The sequence below is a fragment of the Ceratosolen solmsi genome, unplaced genomic scaffold, assembly GCF_000503995.2.
Source record: "Ceratosolen solmsi marchali unplaced genomic scaffold, CerSol_1.0 scaffold3, whole genome shotgun sequence".
In the NCBI taxonomy this organism is placed as follows: domain Eukaryota; kingdom Metazoa; phylum Arthropoda; class Insecta; order Hymenoptera; family Agaonidae; genus Ceratosolen; species Ceratosolen solmsi.
The window spans coordinates 326,177-347,613 of NW_011948428.1; the positions used below are offsets into that span (position 1 = coordinate 326,177).

A 21,437-nucleotide genomic window follows, 5' to 3' on the forward strand; every position below is an offset into this window, starting at 1 on the left:
TTCTTTTGCAGTAACATCGTCAAAATAGCGTAAAGTCTGTACAATCTGTAAACCACGCAACTAAACCCCCCACCCTCCCCATCATCCCACCCGCCCCTCTACCCCAACGATAGTGTGTTGGAACACGTAAAAATCCTCTGTCCCTCGAGCTCCTCCTCCTCCTCCGCCTCCGCCTCCTCCTCCTCCTCCTCCTCCTCCTCATCATCAGCCTCCTCCTGTGCCTCTTCCTCCAAATTCCTCGGTACCTCTTTTATCATCAAAATAACTATGCAACGTTCATCCATGCCAAATGTACATTGTTCCGCACGGGCAATAAGGTAACGAGCAGCGTATCAAGATCCTGAAGCCGATGAGCAAATCCGCAGCGATTGTGCACCGAGTAGCAAGTGAAGGGAGTTTGCGACCCATCGCCGTTGCTAAAAGATTAACCGGAATTAACGGAAACAGCAGCTACGGACGCGAGTCGAAAAACACAATTAGGGGTGCATCGAGAGAGAAGATTGGTAATTTCTATTCATTATTAAATCACATTTACATTCCTTTCAATAACTCATCTTTAAAGGTATGAACAGTATCGGTTGTAATTCTTTTACGATTTTCAATGATGAATGCCATCGTTATAACGCTCAATGTAACGCTCATTTATTTCGCAAATAGCTAATATTTTAATGGTAAGAGGTGTAAGTTTCTTCGTGCCCTTTCCACTCTATTTAATTACGACACTTTACGGATATGACACATTTGCCATTTTCAACAGGTGCATAACTTTTATACTGTTTCTTATATTTATTCCTTCTTTCTTTGTTTTATCTATCTATTTATTTATTTATTTATTTATTTATCTATCTATTTATTTATTTATTTATTTATTTATTTATTTATTTATTTATTTATTTATTTATTTATCTATCTATTTATTTATTTATTTATTTATTTATCTATCTATTTATTTATTTATTTATTTATTTATCTATCTATTTATTTATTTATTTATTTATTTATCTATCTATTTATTTATTTATTTATTTATTTATCTATCTATTTATTTATTTATTTATTTATTTATCTATCTATTTATTTATTTATTTATTTATTTATCTATCTATTTATTTATTTATTTATTTATTTATCTATCTATTTATTTATTTATTTATTTATTTATCTATCTATTTATTTATTTATTTATTTATTTATCTATCTATTTATTTATTTATTTATTTATTTATCTATCTATTTATTTATTTATTTATTTATTTATCTATCTATTTATTTATTTATTTATTTATTTATCTATCTATTTATTTATTTATTTATTTATTTATCTATCTATTTATTTATTTATTTATTTATTTATTTATTTATTTATTTATTTATTTATTTATTTATTTATTTATTTATTTATTTATTTATTTATTTATTTATTTATTTATTTATTTATTTATTTATTTATTTATTAATAGGAGAAAGTACATGTAGCGCTTTTCACGAGCAGCTGTTGCAATAAGTCAAGCTTAAACATTTTCTCTCGTACTACACATTTTATAGTGGTTTCTGATCAAATGTTTCTACTATATTTCGTCCATTGCGTAGCAAAAATTTGCTTATCATTATAATGAGATAACTTTGATTCACGATTCTACGTAATTTCGACGTATTATCAATTATGCAATTATTTAACCAGAATAAAAGTATTAGTAGAATATAGATTAATGAAATAGTTAAGTAATAGTAAAAAATAAACGGCACAATAGTCATTGGACATACAACATACATAAACTTTTTTCATACTTATCATGCAAACACTTTCTCGAAAACTAAAAAAGTTAGTATATTATTGCCGATAATAATTGCATCTACATTATTGTCCATTATGCATATATGTTTTTGTTTAACGTTCAAAACTAAATAAATATTATGCATATTATAGATGTCTCAAAACGATACGTACTTTAGCCGATATAATTATCGTTTCATTATAAATGGTATATTAAACGAATGTTAATTTATGATTTATTGGATATTATTGGTTTGTAGAACTGAAATAAATCAAATTTTCTCTATAATCTTTGCGCTTGCACACTAAAAATCTTCTACTTCATATGGTTAAATTAATTAAAGCATGTATTAGTAAAAAGCTATGTAAATGAATTAGTTGGCATTTAAAAATGACAATACGCATAGTCTCAACGGGTGATAAAGAAAATCTAGTAGCAAAAACAGTATTATAGTTTAGCAATACACTGGTAGTAAATTCAATGATACTTTTACGAAATTTCAGCGAATGTAACGATTACGCAGAATGAAATTAATATTTAAGTCATAAATATTCTATAATATATTTAATACTAATAATGAATATTCATCATTGTATTCACTCCCATAATATTTATATATTTGTTTATAAAATTATTGACAAAAAAAATCAAATTATATAATATTTAATAAAAAAAGACAACCCAAAAATATTCACTTTGCTTAAAAAAAAAAAAAAAATACTGAATTAAGAAATCAATTACATATATATTTACATATATATAATCCTAATCATTACATATATGATATATAATCATTAAAGAATGTTTATTTTCACATCGCAGATAACCATTTCTATTAATCGTAATCAAATCTAAAATTTATTTATATAATTAGCAAACAAATAATCTTATTTTTCATTTTGCAAGCTATGCATTCTGAAAATGCCTGTACTTGATTCAAATCTTATCTGCTTTGGAACGGAATGGCGTTAATTATAGATCAACAATTAATTTACTGTTATATAATGTAATATTGCATAATATTTTGAATAATTATTTCGATTGAAATGTTATAATTCATATGTCGAACAAAAAATTGCATCGTGTTTTATTTCTGTGTTACATTTTCGAGATAATTCTATTTATGGGCTAACGATCACTTTGAGGTAATTCAAAATTATTATGAAATCTAATTATCTAAGTCTACATCAATAATTTAAAGCCTTAACAACTACTATAAATTTATCAAAAGGAAGATAAGAGAAAAAGCGTAACATGTTATTCAATAAAGTTACAAAATAAAAATATTTGATTGTATCGTCACGTTTAACTATATAGAGAATAATAATTAATAATTAAAACTTAATTATATAATAAAAGATTAATTTATAATAATAGATAGAATATAACTTAAGTAAGTCTGAAAATAAAAATGATTTTTATTGCAGAATTGAAAATCGGTATAACGTATATTTAATCAAATCTGAAAATTGTTAATATTACAGTTTTCGAATCACTCAAATACTCTTAATTTATTTCAATCGATTACAAGTACAAATCTTCTTCAATTATTATTAAATAGAATTGAAAATTGCCAATGAGATATTGAAAATATATATGTTAATTTTATTATAACAACATCGCATCATCGAGTTCTGATAATTTATGAGTAAATAAAAATGAATTTCAAATTATGTGTAAGCAAATAATTGAATATATTTTTATCTATTAAAATAAAATTTTCAACAAAAAAATATCAATAGTAAATATCTTATAAATTAAAAATAATTATGTAGAAAAAAGTTAATTTATTTATAACTATTTCTAAAAACAAATTAATTGTTATTTTTCTTTCACATTAATCTTATTTTAACTTTAATTTTGGTTCATTTATTTATTGATTAATAAAACCATATTTAATTTAGAATTTTTAATAAATTGAAAGGCATCGATATACACAATTCTATATAATTGTAAACGTTGTTTAACATTAAATTTTATTTTATTATAATCACATATTCGAAACCACTATAAACCGACAAATATGTATAACAAACTTTTAAAGATCATATTAATAAATCATTTCCTGTATCTTTTAATAATATGAGTGATAATATTGAGAATTATAATGTAAATGCACACTTAAATGCATAAATGCTTTCTGAATTGGAATATATTTTGTAATTGAAAAGAGACTAATATAGAAATTATATCCATATATTGGTGAAAAAAAAGTGTTGATGATAATATTGTATAATATTTTAACTATTTTGATAAATCGATAAGAGATGATAAAAAATATTTAAGGTATAACGATTCATTGTAACATAAATATCTATGATTATCGATATTATCTTTCCGATTATCCGTATAATCCGTCTAATTTTTTTAATGAACCACGAAAATCTCAAATTTTTTTTAAAATATAAATTGTACGCCTTTCTATATCTTCTAAAAAATTCAATTTAAAAATTCACTATTAAAAAGATTAAACTTTTTGCATTATTCATTAAACATATTCTACGAATTTGTATTAATAAAGAAAGTAACGGGAACGAGAAACTTTTAATTCAAAATAGTCGTTTTTAATAATAACATTGCTGAAAAAAATAAAAACTTTTATGAATCATGGACTAGTAGCCGTCAAATTATATTTCAATTTGTATATGTCAAGTACATTATTCTTTTCATTTACAATTTAAATTACATCTAATGCTTTCTAAATCTATTAATCCTAATCTGGAGATTAAATTTTGCGCGAAAAACTGCTGAAGTATAATATATATGCTTCGTACATATAAAAAAATAATTAATCTATCGTAATAAAATTTAATTTTAAATATTCGATAGATTATAATTAACAAGCAATAATTTATTACGTAAATTTTTCTATCGTAACATAATTTGATAAAAAATAATGATTGACTTGCAGAAAAATTAATAAATAAATTGATCAATGAGTAAGGATAGAATAATAATGAAATTTAATGAATAAATAATAAGCAAGGGGAGAATAAATTTCCTAATAACAGTTATATCGTATTTTAAATACAATAACAATAACCCTCCATAAAACATTCTACAACATGAATATAAATTGTTTTTACATGATTAGTCCTAAAAATATTATGATGATATAGACAAAAAAAAAAAAAAAGAAAAAACTTAGATTAGACATTAATTAAAACACGATTGATAGAGCAGCGAATTAATCAGCGCTCAGAATTGGAGTCACTTATTATCAAATCAGTGCTGAGTGATCCACTGGGAATGGCTTAACAACATTTTATATAGAGCCCAGTGACAGGCATTATCATACTTACAAACAATTCTATACGAACAAATTCATCATGAATCGACCTTAATATTAGATAATAAAAATTTTCATTGCTATAATACAGTAGAGAGCTTGAATTTGTTAAATTATTTCAATAACAAAATTATAATATACATTATAGACTTTTAAAATGCATTTGGAAAATAATAATCAGCAGTTGTGTATACAAACGTGCTTGCGTTGGCTTTTTATGAAAAAATATTGACTCTTACGATAATATTGTATGAAATATTGTATACAACGGTACAACAATGTTATACGGTGAAAATACCATAATTGGCATCGCGGACATAATAATTGGTAAGCAAGAAATTATTTAATACAGTAAACTACTATTTGAAATATTTAATCATATTATTCCAAGAGCTTTAACTAAATTTGTTAAAATTTGCATAAATTATTCACTTTTATGCAGCATTATACAATAGAAAGAAAAAAATAAGAGCAAAATACGATGTGTATGTAATATGACATACATAATATACATATTATAATATACATTTCAAAAACACATTGAATCTGCGTTATTTATCGTTCAATTGGGCTAACGCGAACGTATTGACCATTCAAGTAAATAAATTATCATTATTCATTAATTAACTTATAAAACTGGTAAAACTTATTTAATTAACGCTCTTCACCGGTCACGGAATTTAATATCGCGAGAAACAATATTTACGTAGTCTCGTACCGAAGCAATTTCTTACTATCAAGCAATACAAGATTAACTGAGAAAAAAATCCTAGAAAATAAAAAAACATACAACGTACCCTTAAATAAAACTCGAAACTTTTTAACCTCATGGCCATTTTCAATGAAGTACTTGAATTTTAAACAATACGAACAAGATCGTTAGTTGACTCATGGAGAATGCGTTGTACGCCGGTATGGTCACGAAATATATCTTACACGTGTCCAGCTTCATCCAGACCAGCATATCTCCGTAAATGGAACGATGAGCTCATCATTCCTAACACTCTACGTACATCTCACACATGCACTCGGTAATCTCTATAGACATAGGCTCGATTATTAGCTCGATATGTCCAAACGCGCTATTCAATAACAATATCACGTACATTATTAATGGGTAATAAAATGGACACCATTGTGTCATTAGGCGAATTATGAAAATTAATAATCATAACTAAGAAGTTTTGCTTATTGATGAAGCTTATTCCGAGACTCGGAATTCTTCACTGCATTGTCAATGTACAACGCTTCCCTTTGCTAATCTTCATCCGTAATTCGTGCATTCCCGTGTGTATGGATTAAGTATTAATGTCGACCGATCCATTGCCAACCTACCAATATTCAAACAACGCTAACCAAAGCAAAAAAATTAATCAAGAATGAACAACGCGTATAGATTTATTAATTAAAAATTAATGCTTATACTTAAGCATCTGATGATTATCTTATATTTCAAGAAATTTGCTATAAGTTGTGATATCGCTGATACTTGAAATGTTTTTTTCTTTTTCTTTTTCTTTAAATACTTGAAGCAATTCATTTCTCTATCATCTGCTTATAAAGTTGACATGAATTCTATAATTGACTAGATCTAAAATAGTAATGAAACTCGATAAATAATCAACGATATTTAGTCTCAGAAACATAAATCGCTATATCAAAAATCTTTTAACATTTTTTACAATTTCTATTAAATAACAGCATCTACAACGATATTTATCGCACTTGTCTCTACTGATTTGAATATAGTTAAACAAAATTTTAATAGAGCATCTCAATATAAATACCAAAGCATCGAGCAAACATTTGATTGTTACTTAATGTTCTAATTTAAGCGTAACATTTGTACTTAAAATAGTTTAAATTACATTATTTAAATATTAAAAATAAAGTTGTAGGTATCCAACCAATATATATATTATTCGTTGATGAATTATTGCCTCTATTAAATTGCTTCTAAAAATAGTTAAAATCTAAATATAAATTTTTTTGCAACTTTAAAGGCATATATACTCTGAAAGAATCCATAAGAGAAATGTATAAATATAATGTTATAATAAAAAAATTTCCTTTAATATTGCCTTCAATTTCATCAATGCATTCATTTAACTTTAAATATTGGAATTATTGTTGTAGTTACATTGTGATTGGAAAAAAAAAAAAAAAAAAAATTAAAAAATTTGCTCGTATATGTTCGCAAGGAACAAACTTATAAAATCTTATTAAAATGACTTTCTTCGAAAAATTCGATTTATTCCAATTTATTTGTTATACGTTTATTGAAAAGAGCAACAAGTGACGTTAACTCACTCACAATTGCATTCATCGTAGTGGATTTATATAAAGAATATTCATAAAAACACTTTATAAATATTTACTTGCAATAAAAACTAATTGGCAAATATCGTTTTCACTTTTTAGTTAATAAACTTTTTAACGATAACACTATTATGATGTATGTGCGTGTATAGTATTTGTTTTTATTTTAATTATTTTATTAATTATATCATACCACGATTTGTAGAAATTAATTATCATTATCCAACGATATTTTGGCACTTATGAACATAAACTATTATTGTTAATTTAAACTATGGGATACGCCGTTGGTAACCCCTACATATCCATTTACGCGCAACATTAGCGAATAATGACCTATTTTATTTTACAATACGACTGAACGTCGATATAATCGCACTTTCTACCAAATTTACATTTGCTATTCTTACAAAAATATTTGCAACGATTTTTTTGTCATTTACATAGAATACAAATTAATAATACATTTGAATCTGATTAAATAGCATTAAAGACAATGAAATAGACTTTTTATTCAATAAATAAGAATTTATCACAAAAACCATTCCCTACATTATAATGAAGAAGGTTAATTTAATTATGATGAATGATAACGTAACTTATTAAATTCAATATAACTAACAAAATATGTAACTTCGGCTGCATATGTCTTACTAATTTATTCTTTACGATTAATATTAACACCTTTTTACTGAAATTAACTTATCGCTAAGAATAAAATAAATTTAACGCATTATTTATGAAGAAATTATTGACCAATTTTTTTTTTTTTTTTTTTTTTCTTTCACATAGTAAAAAGAAAGTGTTGAAAAAGCATAAAGAATTCTTAATTAAATAATATTGCTTCTACAAGGCGATTCAATTCAACATACACAAGGCGTATTTTAATTAAAAGTACCAGCTAAGAAAGTAATAGTTTCAGATTAATAGCATATGAACTCTACATCCGATTAATCATAATATATTATAACTACTTTTATCTACATCAATTTTATTGTTGGAGTAATTTGCTAAAAAATTTTAGTTAGAAAATTCTGAAATGCTATAGTAGAGAAAATAATAATAAATCATATAGATATCTCATGAATCTTATCTAAAGCCCAACTCAGAGAAGGAAATTTCTTGAAACAGACGAGCAATGTTATTTATACAACTGGCAAATATAAATTATTACATATAATTAATTATATTTAATTATATTACATATTTAATTATAAAATATTAAAATAATCATATTTACAGATGCGTGCATATGCGTATACATCCACATATATTAATTGGCTTTTGTTATTTCACACTAAATAATAGATTATTTATTGGATTTATTTCATTAATATTTGTCATATGCCATTATTTAAATATATATCGTCCGAATGATTCAAATTAGAAAATATATTCGTATATGTATATGCATGTTCGGCTTTATATCTATCTGACTGTCTTCCATTAATTATAAAGTATTAAACCAAATATACATATAAACATATGAAATTTCACATATTTTTTTAAAATGAATATAAAATGAAGAAAAAAAAGCATAACAACACTTTTCACGTTTCAATTGAATTTTAAAAATACAGCTCAATGTTATGCCATTAATTTTTTATGTTTAAGGATACAAAGTTTTCGTCATAAACTTAGAAATTCCTATATTCCATAAGGTTCTATTGATCAAATTGTCAATTATTTCAATACTTCATTACAGTCACTGTAAAGTATATTAAAAGATACGTAGATTCATAATAAAATTCATGAGTCATGAAACGTAATTAAATAAGAATCGTAAATACATTATTAATATATATTCAATATGTATTAGCAACTAGAAATTCTCATATGGATAAGAATATTTTTACCATTTTTTTTATAATTATATAATTATATAGAGATAAATATAAAAATATATTTCATTTTGTGTTGTGCTTATCGCGAATGAATTAGATAATAAGTAAATTATAAATAAACATATATTTTTTATATTATCTGTACGATATTCTCGAAATTTAAAAGCCATTTGGTGCATAATAATTAAATCTTATTGCATTAAAACTAGATTTGCTAAATTTAATAAAAAAAGAAAAATAAATTACATCTCACTGTTAGGATAATAAGAGTTAATATAAAAATCGGTTCGAGCATGATAATTTTTTTTTTTTTTTTTTTTTTTTTTTTATTATTATTATTTCTCCGTACATTAATAATGTGGTTATATTGTATTCGGACCCGCTTGGTCCATTGACATTAATTTGGCTTCTCATCAGAGGGTGAGCATCAATCATCTTCATAACAATGGTTATGTATACGCACATATAAGCACGAATGAGTATATATGTTTTTTTAGCCCTTTCAATTAAAAAATTTTTGAAGTTTTTGTAGGGTTTGGTTCATCTATATATATATATATATATGTGTGTGTGTGTGTGTGCGTGCGTGCGTGCGTGCGTGCGTGCGTGTGTGTAGTAGTAGTAGTAGTAGTAAAAAAATGCATATTCTAAGATTTCCTATTAATTTTTGATGCTCTATCTATATATTTTCTAATTTTACATTATATAAAACTAATGTATTAAAAAATTTATCCTCAATGATATTCAACGAATCACGTTTATTCTTTATATTATTTCCCATATATTAGTTTATTAATATTTATTTTATATAATTTTTTACATCAGTCAATTATTCTTTTGCGTGAAAAATGGAATCATTTTTCACGATAATTCCTGTGACCCCTAAATTTGCTTCTCAGCTTTTTATTTATGACTATTATCCTCCAATCAAATGAATATTCACGAGCATATATTCTCATTAAGGTCACTTGAGATACAAATGGTATTCATTAATTTAATTTTATTCACAAAATTCATCCTTACACATGTAGAATAAAGTATCGCTACAATCCTTAGCAGAGGCAGTTTATATTAACACTGACAGGAAAAAATGTTATTCCATTTGTATGCCTTGTACGAATAAGTTATTTAACGGTATTCTCATTGTATATTATACTGATTCTAGATATACTATTTTATATTAATTAATGTACAAGGTTTTTATGACATATATGAAAGCATTAATAATTGAATGGATTGCTTAAAATTATTTTATTAGATAAAGAGAGTTTAAAGAAAAAAATGATGTAGAGATTCGAATGACTAGCCAAATTTAATAGTTAATTGATAAAAATTGATTACATAATTTTAATTTAACCAATGATATTATAAGTACATATAATAATTTTATTTATGTAAGAAAATGAAAAGAGAAATAAAAGCGAAAATAATATAGCTCGGGATATGAGAAACCAAAAGCTTATCGACTCTACTATCTATCAGTAATGAATATCTCAGTAGATAAATTTTTGCTTCTCATCCCTCGACTCGTTATGTTTGTAGTTTTATTTCTATTTAATCTCGTGGCAGAGATAAAAATAATATAATTTTAAATTCAGATTACTTAGGAATAATACATGAAACATTAATCTTATAAATAAATAAATGCCACTTTCATGCATGATTTTGCGTTTAATATCCCAACTGAGTTGTATTTACTGCAAATATTTCGATTGCATTTATATTTTATATATTAACTTTATGATAACTACTAATTAAATCTGTACAAATTATTTTTGAAAATTATTTTAATCGATTATATCCAATCTTTATCATTGTCAACATTCCTCTCATATACGAATATTTCTATTGACAAAAATCGTATTATATTAATTATAAATTATATTAGATAGAGAAATTATTTCATAATTACATTTGATAAAAAAATAAAAAGAAGAAGAAAAGAAAAGAAAATTAAAACTCGTGTTAATTAATGCTACTCTGTGTTATAATAAACAACGTAATTTTTTTTTCTTTTTTTTTTTTTTAATTATGCGAAGTTACGCGTTATGTACATATTTTAATACCAGTTTTCACTTATGCTAAGCTATAACTTTCATTTTACTAATCGTATTTAATATCTTACACCTACCTTTTCTAATACATTTCACAATTTCAAAAAAAAAAAAAAAAAAAAATTAATGATGAGACGAAGATAGATAAAATGTTGTACAGTTATATAGAAAAATACTTTAAAGCAGCAACGTGTTTAAAAAAAAAAAAAAAAAAAAAAAAAAAAAAAAAAAAAAAAAAAAAAAAAAAAACTATAATAAAATCATTTTTTAAAATTATTTTTTAGTATTTAATTATGTAGAATTTTTATCCAATTATTCAAAGCATTAAATTATAATAAATATTGTTACGTTTAATTACCATTATTAAAAAAGTATTTTGTAACTATATGGACTATCGTCTGCCCTAAACAATATTATAATATTATGTTATTTAATTGATTTTAACGCGTATAAAAAATATAATACTATGAGAATTAAATTTATAATTTAAATAAACTATAATTTTTGACGATCAACTATAGAATTTAAATATTATTAATTCTTATCAAAGAATTTTTTATAAAATTAAAAAAAAATCAATTCAAAATATGCTAGTAAAATAGACATTTTTAAGTCATTTTCATATTTAAAGAACAAAAAGATCATTTTCTCGATGATTGTTAATTTTTATTAATTTTTTCTCGTTAGTTAAGATTAAAGGAAGCAGCTGAACGGTATAGAAACATGTGCAAATTGCCTCTCTAAATTATATATTAATTCATATAGGATCGTTCGCATGTTAATTTAAAATTAAAAACTTGAAATCCAAAGATTTTAGACATTTAATAGCTAAAAATGATCGATGCCTAGATTACGAAGCCATTTTTTATAACTATGATGTAACAATGTATGTTGATGATTGTATAGGAAATAACTGAAAATCGTATACGGAGCTATAAACATATAAGCTATTTTCGGGGATATATTGTTTATTATCTGAAAAATGATCGCAACGCGGCTGCGCGGATTGTACTGTAATTGCAACGGTTTATTTACATATCAAGAGTAAAAAAAATATTTTTTTAGAAAGAACGGCCGAAATATCTTTTAAAAATGTTGATTTTTCGAGAAACGTGATGTGAATCTTTGTTTTCATTATTTCCTTCCCTTTGCTTTTCTTTACTTTTTTGACACTACAACTTTAGAAATTACCTTTCTGGCTAAATCACTTATGGCAATTGCCATACTTTTTTAATGGTATTAAGTAATTAGGTACATAATTTGGTAATTGCGATATTTGTATTGATCTATATGAATATATGTCGTGACATCAAAATGCTGCTGCCTTGTTGTTACGTTGTGGTTAAATATACCAAAATTGCATGGAATGTTGATCACGTCCGTGGTATAGAACTCAGGCCGAGTCATTCTGCTCGCTAATAATATTAGAAATTCAAAAATTTTCATGTCGTTTTCGGCATTTTGCATAAAATACATATGTAATTCAATTAATTATGTAAATATAATCGTACAAAAACTAAAATACTATCGCATTCCAATACGTACGGATAGTATATTTAATTTAGGCTTATCACTTTCAACAACTGCGTATATATGTACTCCTTAACATTAATTTAACAACATTTTAATATATTTAAATTTAATAATGTATCCAGTGTGACCAACTATACTTTGACATTTATCGAACACCGTTGGAACAAAAAAGAAAAAAATGTTTATTAATTATTATGATTATCGTGAAATTACATGCATTGAATTTATTAAACGATTAAATTAAATGTTTTATTAACTTTGTACATTGTAAAACAAAAAAATGTATAAATAGCTGGAGGTACAATTGCATTGATTAAAATACAATTGGTACAAAGGCATAATTTAGTGTTCAAAAATTTTCGATTTCCCCTGCAATTTGCTCATAAATAGTCATGACGATAAATTAAAAAATATATCACAGATTAAATTTACTGAATAATATTAATATTTGATTATAATCTTAATATCTTACAATAAAATTATAATAATAACAATAACATTTCACGAAAGTTATATTATACATTTTATTAATTCCGTGATTATAAATTACATATCTAAAATAATAAATTCACCACGTGAAAAATGAGGTATTGGCGATAAAAAAAAAAACCTAAATACATTTTTTAATAATATTTCATTCAACAATTTTTAATTGACATTTGACAATTTTAGAATATTCGTAAAACGAGATTATTTGAAAAATAATGATTTCTATTAAATTCTTATATATAAATATATATTAATTGACAGTTAAATAATTTTGAAATAAAAACTATGTTATTATTTTCTTTATGTATCGGTCGAATTCGTTAAAATAACGATAATGAATAATCATTATCGTTTCCATCGTAATCATTTCCAACGGAATACTATATATTATTTAAAAGTTATGGAAATAAGGTGCACTATATTCGTGATTATTTAAATAATATTATTAGAAATAATACAGCTTGAAATTGTAACGACATTAAATTTTATACGTTGAGCACCTCAAGATAAATAATTATAGAGAAAAATCAAAGAATTCGTAGAGTGTAAGGTAATCCCAAGCAAACTTAAGCTAAAGCTTAGAAATATAATTTTATGAGAACAAGATATTATCTTACATACGTTACAGAAATTTTAAGAAGGAAAGTATAATTGATAGATGTGTTTTTATAAATAAAGGAGTATAGAATCGCATACTTAACAAATCTTTTAGGTTCCTCCGCTATCGTCCCAGTGAGATGCTATCAATGCCGAATGTTGGCGAATGGTCAAAGTAAAGAGAAGATTTACAGATAATCGGATGCCCATCCCTAACTAAATAAAATTTAATCAAGCCTATATGTACATAGGTTCGTAATATATGAGTAATTTCTTTATTAAGCTTACGAAAGCGGTGGATATTAATCCTTAAATATATAAAAGTAAATGAGAGTTATTACTCTGGTATTTAGAGCAATGCCAAAGCTATGAAAGAACTGTCTATAAGAATTAATCTATCACATGAAAGAGGCATTATGTGGCTTGATAATGAAAGCTAAATGTGAACTTACTCAAATAAAATATTAACATCCGTAGGAAAGATTATGTTTGCTCAAATGAATTTTATAAATTGTGGAAAATGTAGAGAGATAAAAAGTAAGATAACCGTCGCATGACTTGTAGGATACTTTCCACTGCAAGATAGGGCTATAGATATGGTCGGAGGACGGTTGGTTATGCGGTAACCAGAAAGAAACCCTCTTATATTTCACAAAGAAGCGACCGTCTTAGCTATTATATAAAAACCAAAAAAAAAAAAAAAAAAAAAAAACCAAAAAAAAAAAAAAAAAAGAATGAAAAAAAAAAATAAAATAAAAAGCGAAATGACCGCTGACATGATAGAGAGAAAAGAGCTATGAGAAACTAGAGACGAGAAGATCTTATATCGTCCAAATGGTAATCCTGTTTCTAAACAACGTAACTATGAATAGTTATACCCAGTTGATGTAATAATAGACTTTGGCATAGTAATTCTCGTGCAATTAAAATCTGAGAAAATTGTCTTACCTCGCAATTAATAACAGTGGCTAAAAAATTTTCATTGTTGATAAATTTATTGTTAAAATTCCTAGTATTTTATAATTAATAGTATAATTAAATTCATAAATTATCTATTGGAATAATTACTTGAACGCTGTTGTTAAATAACCTACACCAATAACTTCTTCATAATTGGAATTCGAGTAGAAATAGAAATAGGCTCTTACGTGCTGCACTAAATCACAATGGACGAATCCGAGTATCGCCATAATAACTGGGAGTACTCAAAATGCCGTATGTGTGTGTGGGTTGATGTCAAACCCGGATCCAGACGGCCATAATTCAGGGTGACCGTCACGTGTCTGTGTGTCTATATATATATATATATATATATATATATATATATATATTGTAATAAGCTCAAATCATATTTTATAGATAATAAATTCTGCATTAAATGTATAAATTTAAAAATGTTAAATATTTTTTTAAATTATAATTAAAACGATCATACTTTCATGAATATTAATATTAATATTAGTATATCTTGGACGTCGTTCATTGATGTTTATTAACATTTTAAAGAAAATAGATAATATTTTACAGAAGAGAAACAAAATTCAAATAAACAAATTTATTCTTTTAACATTCAAAATAGATCGAATGTTGCATTGCATTTTGCAATAAATTCATAATATTTATGTATCATAAATTTCATTATGTTAATGTGTCAAATAGTCCAACACCGAAGTCTGTCTAGAATTTTTAAGTAATTATGATAATTTGAAACAATATCGAATAACACAAATCAATACGTTTGAAATAAATTACAAAATGATATTCACTGATGATAATTATTTTGTAAAATTTTTATCGAAATTATTAAATTTACATTAGTATTTTTTTAATATACGCGCGCGATTGTCTCTCTCTCTCTCTCTCTCTCTCTCTCTCTCTCTGTCTGTGTTTTGGTATTTTTGTGTGTCTGTAAAATTATAATTGCATTTATGATAGTAATATATATATATATATATATTCATTTATATTTAATGATAATTTGCCAATTATTATAGGCTTATTCAAAATGTAGTTTCAGCCGAGGTTCATTATTTACTTTATATTACCTAGTTATATTGAAAATCTATCCAATAATAAATACAAACTAAACAACATTATACATTGCATAGATTTCTTTCTAATGTGTGTGCATGTGAAATTATCGCACATCCGGCAGTCGGTAAAATCTATAAGGGGTTCCAAACATGACACGTGAGTTCAGAACAAAATATGAACGATCTAAATCGCTATGTCCTCAGCCTTCGTAACTGGCCCTAATAAATACCTGCGCACGCGCAGTAAAAAATCTCCATAAGTCATATCTACCCTGAGATAAGCACTTGGGAACCCATGCAATGTTTCATACGTGTCTTATTAAAAGCAAAATCCAGGATATATATGCGTTAGACCTGCGTAGGAAAACACCCATTGGAGAATAATTTTTTTATTACACTGTAGCACCGACTGAAACGTAGAAAACTGCATATCTATAGTTAAAATAACTTTTAAAGCGAATCGTATCGTTATGTTGTAGAACAATTGACTTTTTGCACTTTATTTAATAGTTCAAGGATTGAAAATGGATTGACATATTTTCAAAATATAACGCAAGGAATTGTTTTAATAAACATTGTTATAATAAATATTAATAAAAATTGTTTTAATAAACAAACACGAAGGCAAAGTAAATTTTACACGAAGTAAAGTAAAGTAATTTAAATAAAACGGGCGTAATTTTAATTTAATCCTTTTTAATATTGCAAGCTAAGAGGAAAAGAATTTTTATTCAAAATCAACTGAAAACTATTTTGAAAATATATTGTCAAATAATTTTTAATGTATGAATAAGGAAATATTTTTAAAAACATTGATGGTTTAATGTAATCTAAATATTATTATTAAAAAAAGAGAAAGAAAAAGAAAACTGCACTGTTTTCTGTAGATTACAGCTAACCAATGACAAATATAAGTAAATTACGAATTTTATATGTTACATCAAATTTATAATATCTCTATTACATTGTTCTCGTCGATTTGAAAGACTTAAAAATTCAATATTAAATAGCTTTATTTGCATTTCAGAATTTTGAAAATATATATTGAAAAAGTTGTAATTTCTCTTATGTTATTTTTACTAGCAAATTAAAAATTCAATTTTTTTAACTCTATATCGTAAATTACCACGTTTTATTATATTCTGGAAATACTTGAGTCATAAAAAAACTATATAAATAAACCTCTGCGTGGTATACAAATGTAATAGAAAGTTCTAAAATATTATTTTAGCTTATAGAAGACTAAAAGTAGTCTTTAACTATACGTGTGGCTTATATATAAATATTATAATAAACCGCATAAGAGAGATTTTATTTTACTGATATAGTTTATGTGCTTGGTATATATAGTAAAAATAAATTACCTTTATATACAATGTTATATGAAAAATAATTTTCAAGTTATTTGTCTAGTAATTTTTTATATTTTACATTTATTCAATTAATAATTGTGATGAAAATTATTATGTACGAGGAAAATTAAAAACTGAATATTGCATAAGTAGAAAAATATAATAATACAGATTTTACAATTTTACAACATACGTTACTTTAATATAAATTATATGCTTTCTATTGTATTAAAATAATATTTATTTTGTAGTCATATAAATTATATTTCACGCAACATATTTAGAGTTTATATTTCTATTTTTTAACATTTTTTACATTATTACGAATTTATACTATTACATTTTACTGCAAATCTTGATAAACTGACATACAATAATTGAATTAGTTTCAATAGTGCTGGTTGTAAATAATTGAATGTTTAATAAATCGCGATCAAAGGTTTTTAGTTTTACATCTGCCAATTTAGGCACAATTATAAATGTTCCCTTTTAGATAAATAAAATTCATTGCAGAAAAAAGTACTTTAAAAACGTAGACAGTACTGGAATATCAAAATAACATATAAATTGTCTACTTATATATAATCATACATACATCAAATAACAATTGATAAATAAACATAATTATTTACGATACGTAAAGTATTATAATGTAATTATTAAGTTTAAACACATCTTATTAATAATAAGTTCTAGACAATATTACAAAACTATAAATTTACTGTCTATCTTGATTACTATATATAATCAAAATAGGTGAAATTATATTTTCAGTAATAATTTTCTGTATTATGTGAATAAAATGTAATTATACTTAAGCTTTATTTCATAACTAAATGTAATTTCAATTAATACAAAAAGGAAATTATATTTACCTTAAAACTCATAGAATATAAATTACGATAAAATAATAAAATATTTTTATTATTCGATTATGAAGAATTATTATTAAATATTAAATTCAATGGAGCAAACTGTAAAAATTATATAGTATTTAATTTACCATTTTGTTTAATACAATTTATTAATAAAATTAATTAAATATAACAATTTTACACTAATTAATGTAATAATATTCTAAATATCTAATGATATAGCTAATTATATAATATATCTTTCGCATATTAAAGATTCTCATATTCAAACTTTAAAATTTTAAAATACAAAAAATTTACAATTTTTTTATGATAATAGTATTAGGTCATATTTGAAATTATAAATAACTATAATATATTCAATAAATAATAATAAAAAACTATAATATTTGTAAAAGATAAAAAATATAATAGTTAAACAATAATTTTTAATAATTAACCTTATCGTACATGAACGTGAATTTTGTTAAATTATAAATATGATAATTATGATAGAATGTGGAAAACAATCCATTTTTATTATAAAATAACACATTCAAAATATATTGTTTAAAAATAAAATACTGTATAGAAAAAAAATCGTTTATTACATAAATCAATATATTTGTAAGAAATATGAATATTAAATAATTATCAATTTCTAAAAATATTAATAATAAAAATAAACTGTAGTTTTTATTTTTAGATAAAAATAAAAAAACTGAAAAAATATCTTAAAGTTCTTCGTTTAATTATCATAACATTGGCTTTAAAGTTGTTGGAATTCATGTTCAATATCTGTATTTCTTAATAATATATAATTGAATATATATATATATATATATATATATATATATAAAAGTTGAAAATATTTTTTTAAGTGAAAATATCAATCCAACTTGTAATTGTATTTTATAAATTTTAAAACAAATATGAATATAATCTGCAGACATTATCATTGCTCACATTGGCCTATGTTATTTGAAATAACGTAATATTCTTAAGATTCCCTCTTAATTAAACGTTTCTTATAAAATATATAATTCCAATATTTTTATAATTATAAATAATAACTAATACATAAAGCAATTTATTAAAAGTTTATTATATTTTCAGAAATAAATTTTTATATTTTATATATTTTATATTATACAATAAATATTCTTAAAACATTAAGTCCGAATATCCCAAAATATACTTATTTATTATTAATTCACTTAAATAAAAGGTCGTTTTCGTATTTATATATTACTTTGGATTCTTTCGTGTTTGGTAGTTTAAGGATCTTTGAAAAAATAAAAATCTTTTGCCTTGTACTAGTTATGTAGTCATTAACATAACCAGTTACTTCAGTTATTAATATTTAAGTATGTTATTAATTTTGAATAAAAATTGAAATTTTATTCTGAATATATAAATATATGTATATATATTTAAATATATAATTATGTTCTGTAACGAGATAGCTACTAACAACTTATAAAATCTTATTTTTTATCATATTCAAACTTTCCAGTTATTTAAATAATTGTATAAATTATTAATTCTATCAAAAGAATTTTAACTCATAATTCATTTTTAAATCACCTTATTATTTCACTATTCTCTCCTTAATGTTTAACATTCCATCATTTCTCGGAATTGTAAACTTTTATATATATATATATATCTGTTATGGATAAATATAAGTTGTGGTCGTTAATACTCGTTAAGATACAATTATTTCGAAATAACATATTTATTGATAAATAATCATGTTTTTACATACTACAATATATATATATATATATATATATATATATATATATATATCCTTATAATTTCTCGACTGCGTGTTTCCAGTCAATTTATGCTGAAACACATTCCATAAATATTATTTTGAATTTTCTTAATTCTTGAAAATAAGAGCAAGAATATCTTTTAGAAGCGATAATCATTTACGACAATCGCAACAATTTTTCTTAGCTATTTTTTATAAAATTATAGTGAAAATTAATTAAATATTTAACTTAAAATTTTAATTTATGTTAAAATGAATAATTATTATTATGTAAAAATTATAAAACTATGTGAAATTATATTTATTTTACATAGTGACCATAAATATTATATTTAAGTTATTTTTAAATAAATTATGCAATCGAGATTTGAAAGAATTTTTAAAAATAGTTATAAGTATTAATAACTAAAATATTTTTTTAACAAATCTATCTTATCTTTAATACGATAGAAAAAATGATAAAAATACAATATAATTACAATAAAATGTCTTGTCAAAACATTTTTATAGTTTTAAAAAATGTATCCCATACAGAAAATCTTAGATTTGAATACAACAATAAAAATAAATACAACGGTAATTCCGTTTTATATAATATTTCAATATATATTTTTGTTTATTATTTTATGAAGTATTTAATGCATTTCATTTGATTTCAAAAATTATTTCATTTAATGAGAACAGTGTTTTATATTGACAAATTTTTATGATAAAATAGTTTTTTAACTTAATAAATGAGTTTTTTTAGAAAAATGTAATTAATAAAATATTTAAAATTAGGCATTATTATACGTATGAGAAAAGTGACTAAAAATAACCTGGAATATATAATATCTTCTGAATCTAAATACGTTTATACTAACATTTACGTATTTAAAATGTATAAAAGAATAAAATAAAAGGTTTTACTTTATTACTTGTGGTAAAGTGGAATAAAATTTTATCTTGAATACAACACTCATAAGATAGACAATTTACTCACTAAATACTATAAAGTTTTAAAATAAATAAATATTAATTTACAAAATTCATCAATGTTAAACCAGTTAATTGAATCAAATAAATTAATTAGCTATTTATTAATTATTAAATTAGACATTAATATTTTAATAAAACATAATATGCGCATAAGGTATTATTTATTGCAACCCCTTATTAAAATGTATTAAGATCGATATAGATCGCATTTATGTTAAAGCCTAGAAATCCTAAATAAACTTTAAATAAGCAATTATTATAATTTTCAAAAGTACAATAATATGTTGCTGAATTAAAAGCGAAATAGATGAATATTAAGTGTAAGCAATAAAAACATCCTGATTTCATGAATTTTCTTATTTTATGTAGAAGATGAAAAATGAATGGTGCAATCGAATATTAAATAATAATTTATTTAATTAATTTTAATTAAATTTAATTTTAATACATAATATAATAATAATAACAATAATAATAATAGTTAATGACATATATCGATACTTAGCTCAAGAATATTAGTCTCCAACAAAGGAATTTTAC

General features: G+C 23.4%; 1 protein-coding gene across 1 annotated transcript in view; it reads left to right on the forward strand.

Annotated features, from left to right (window-relative positions):
* LOC105363677 (uncharacterized) overlaps window positions 1-21,437 on the forward strand; it is a 52,081-nt gene that overhangs the window by 17,908 nt on the left and 12,736 nt on the right. The window contains exon 5 of the mRNA XM_011501428.1: window positions 318-503. Within this exon, the coding sequence (XP_011499730.1) occupies window positions 318-503 (186 nt within the window). The remainder of the gene's footprint in view (window positions 1-317; window positions 504-21,437) is intronic.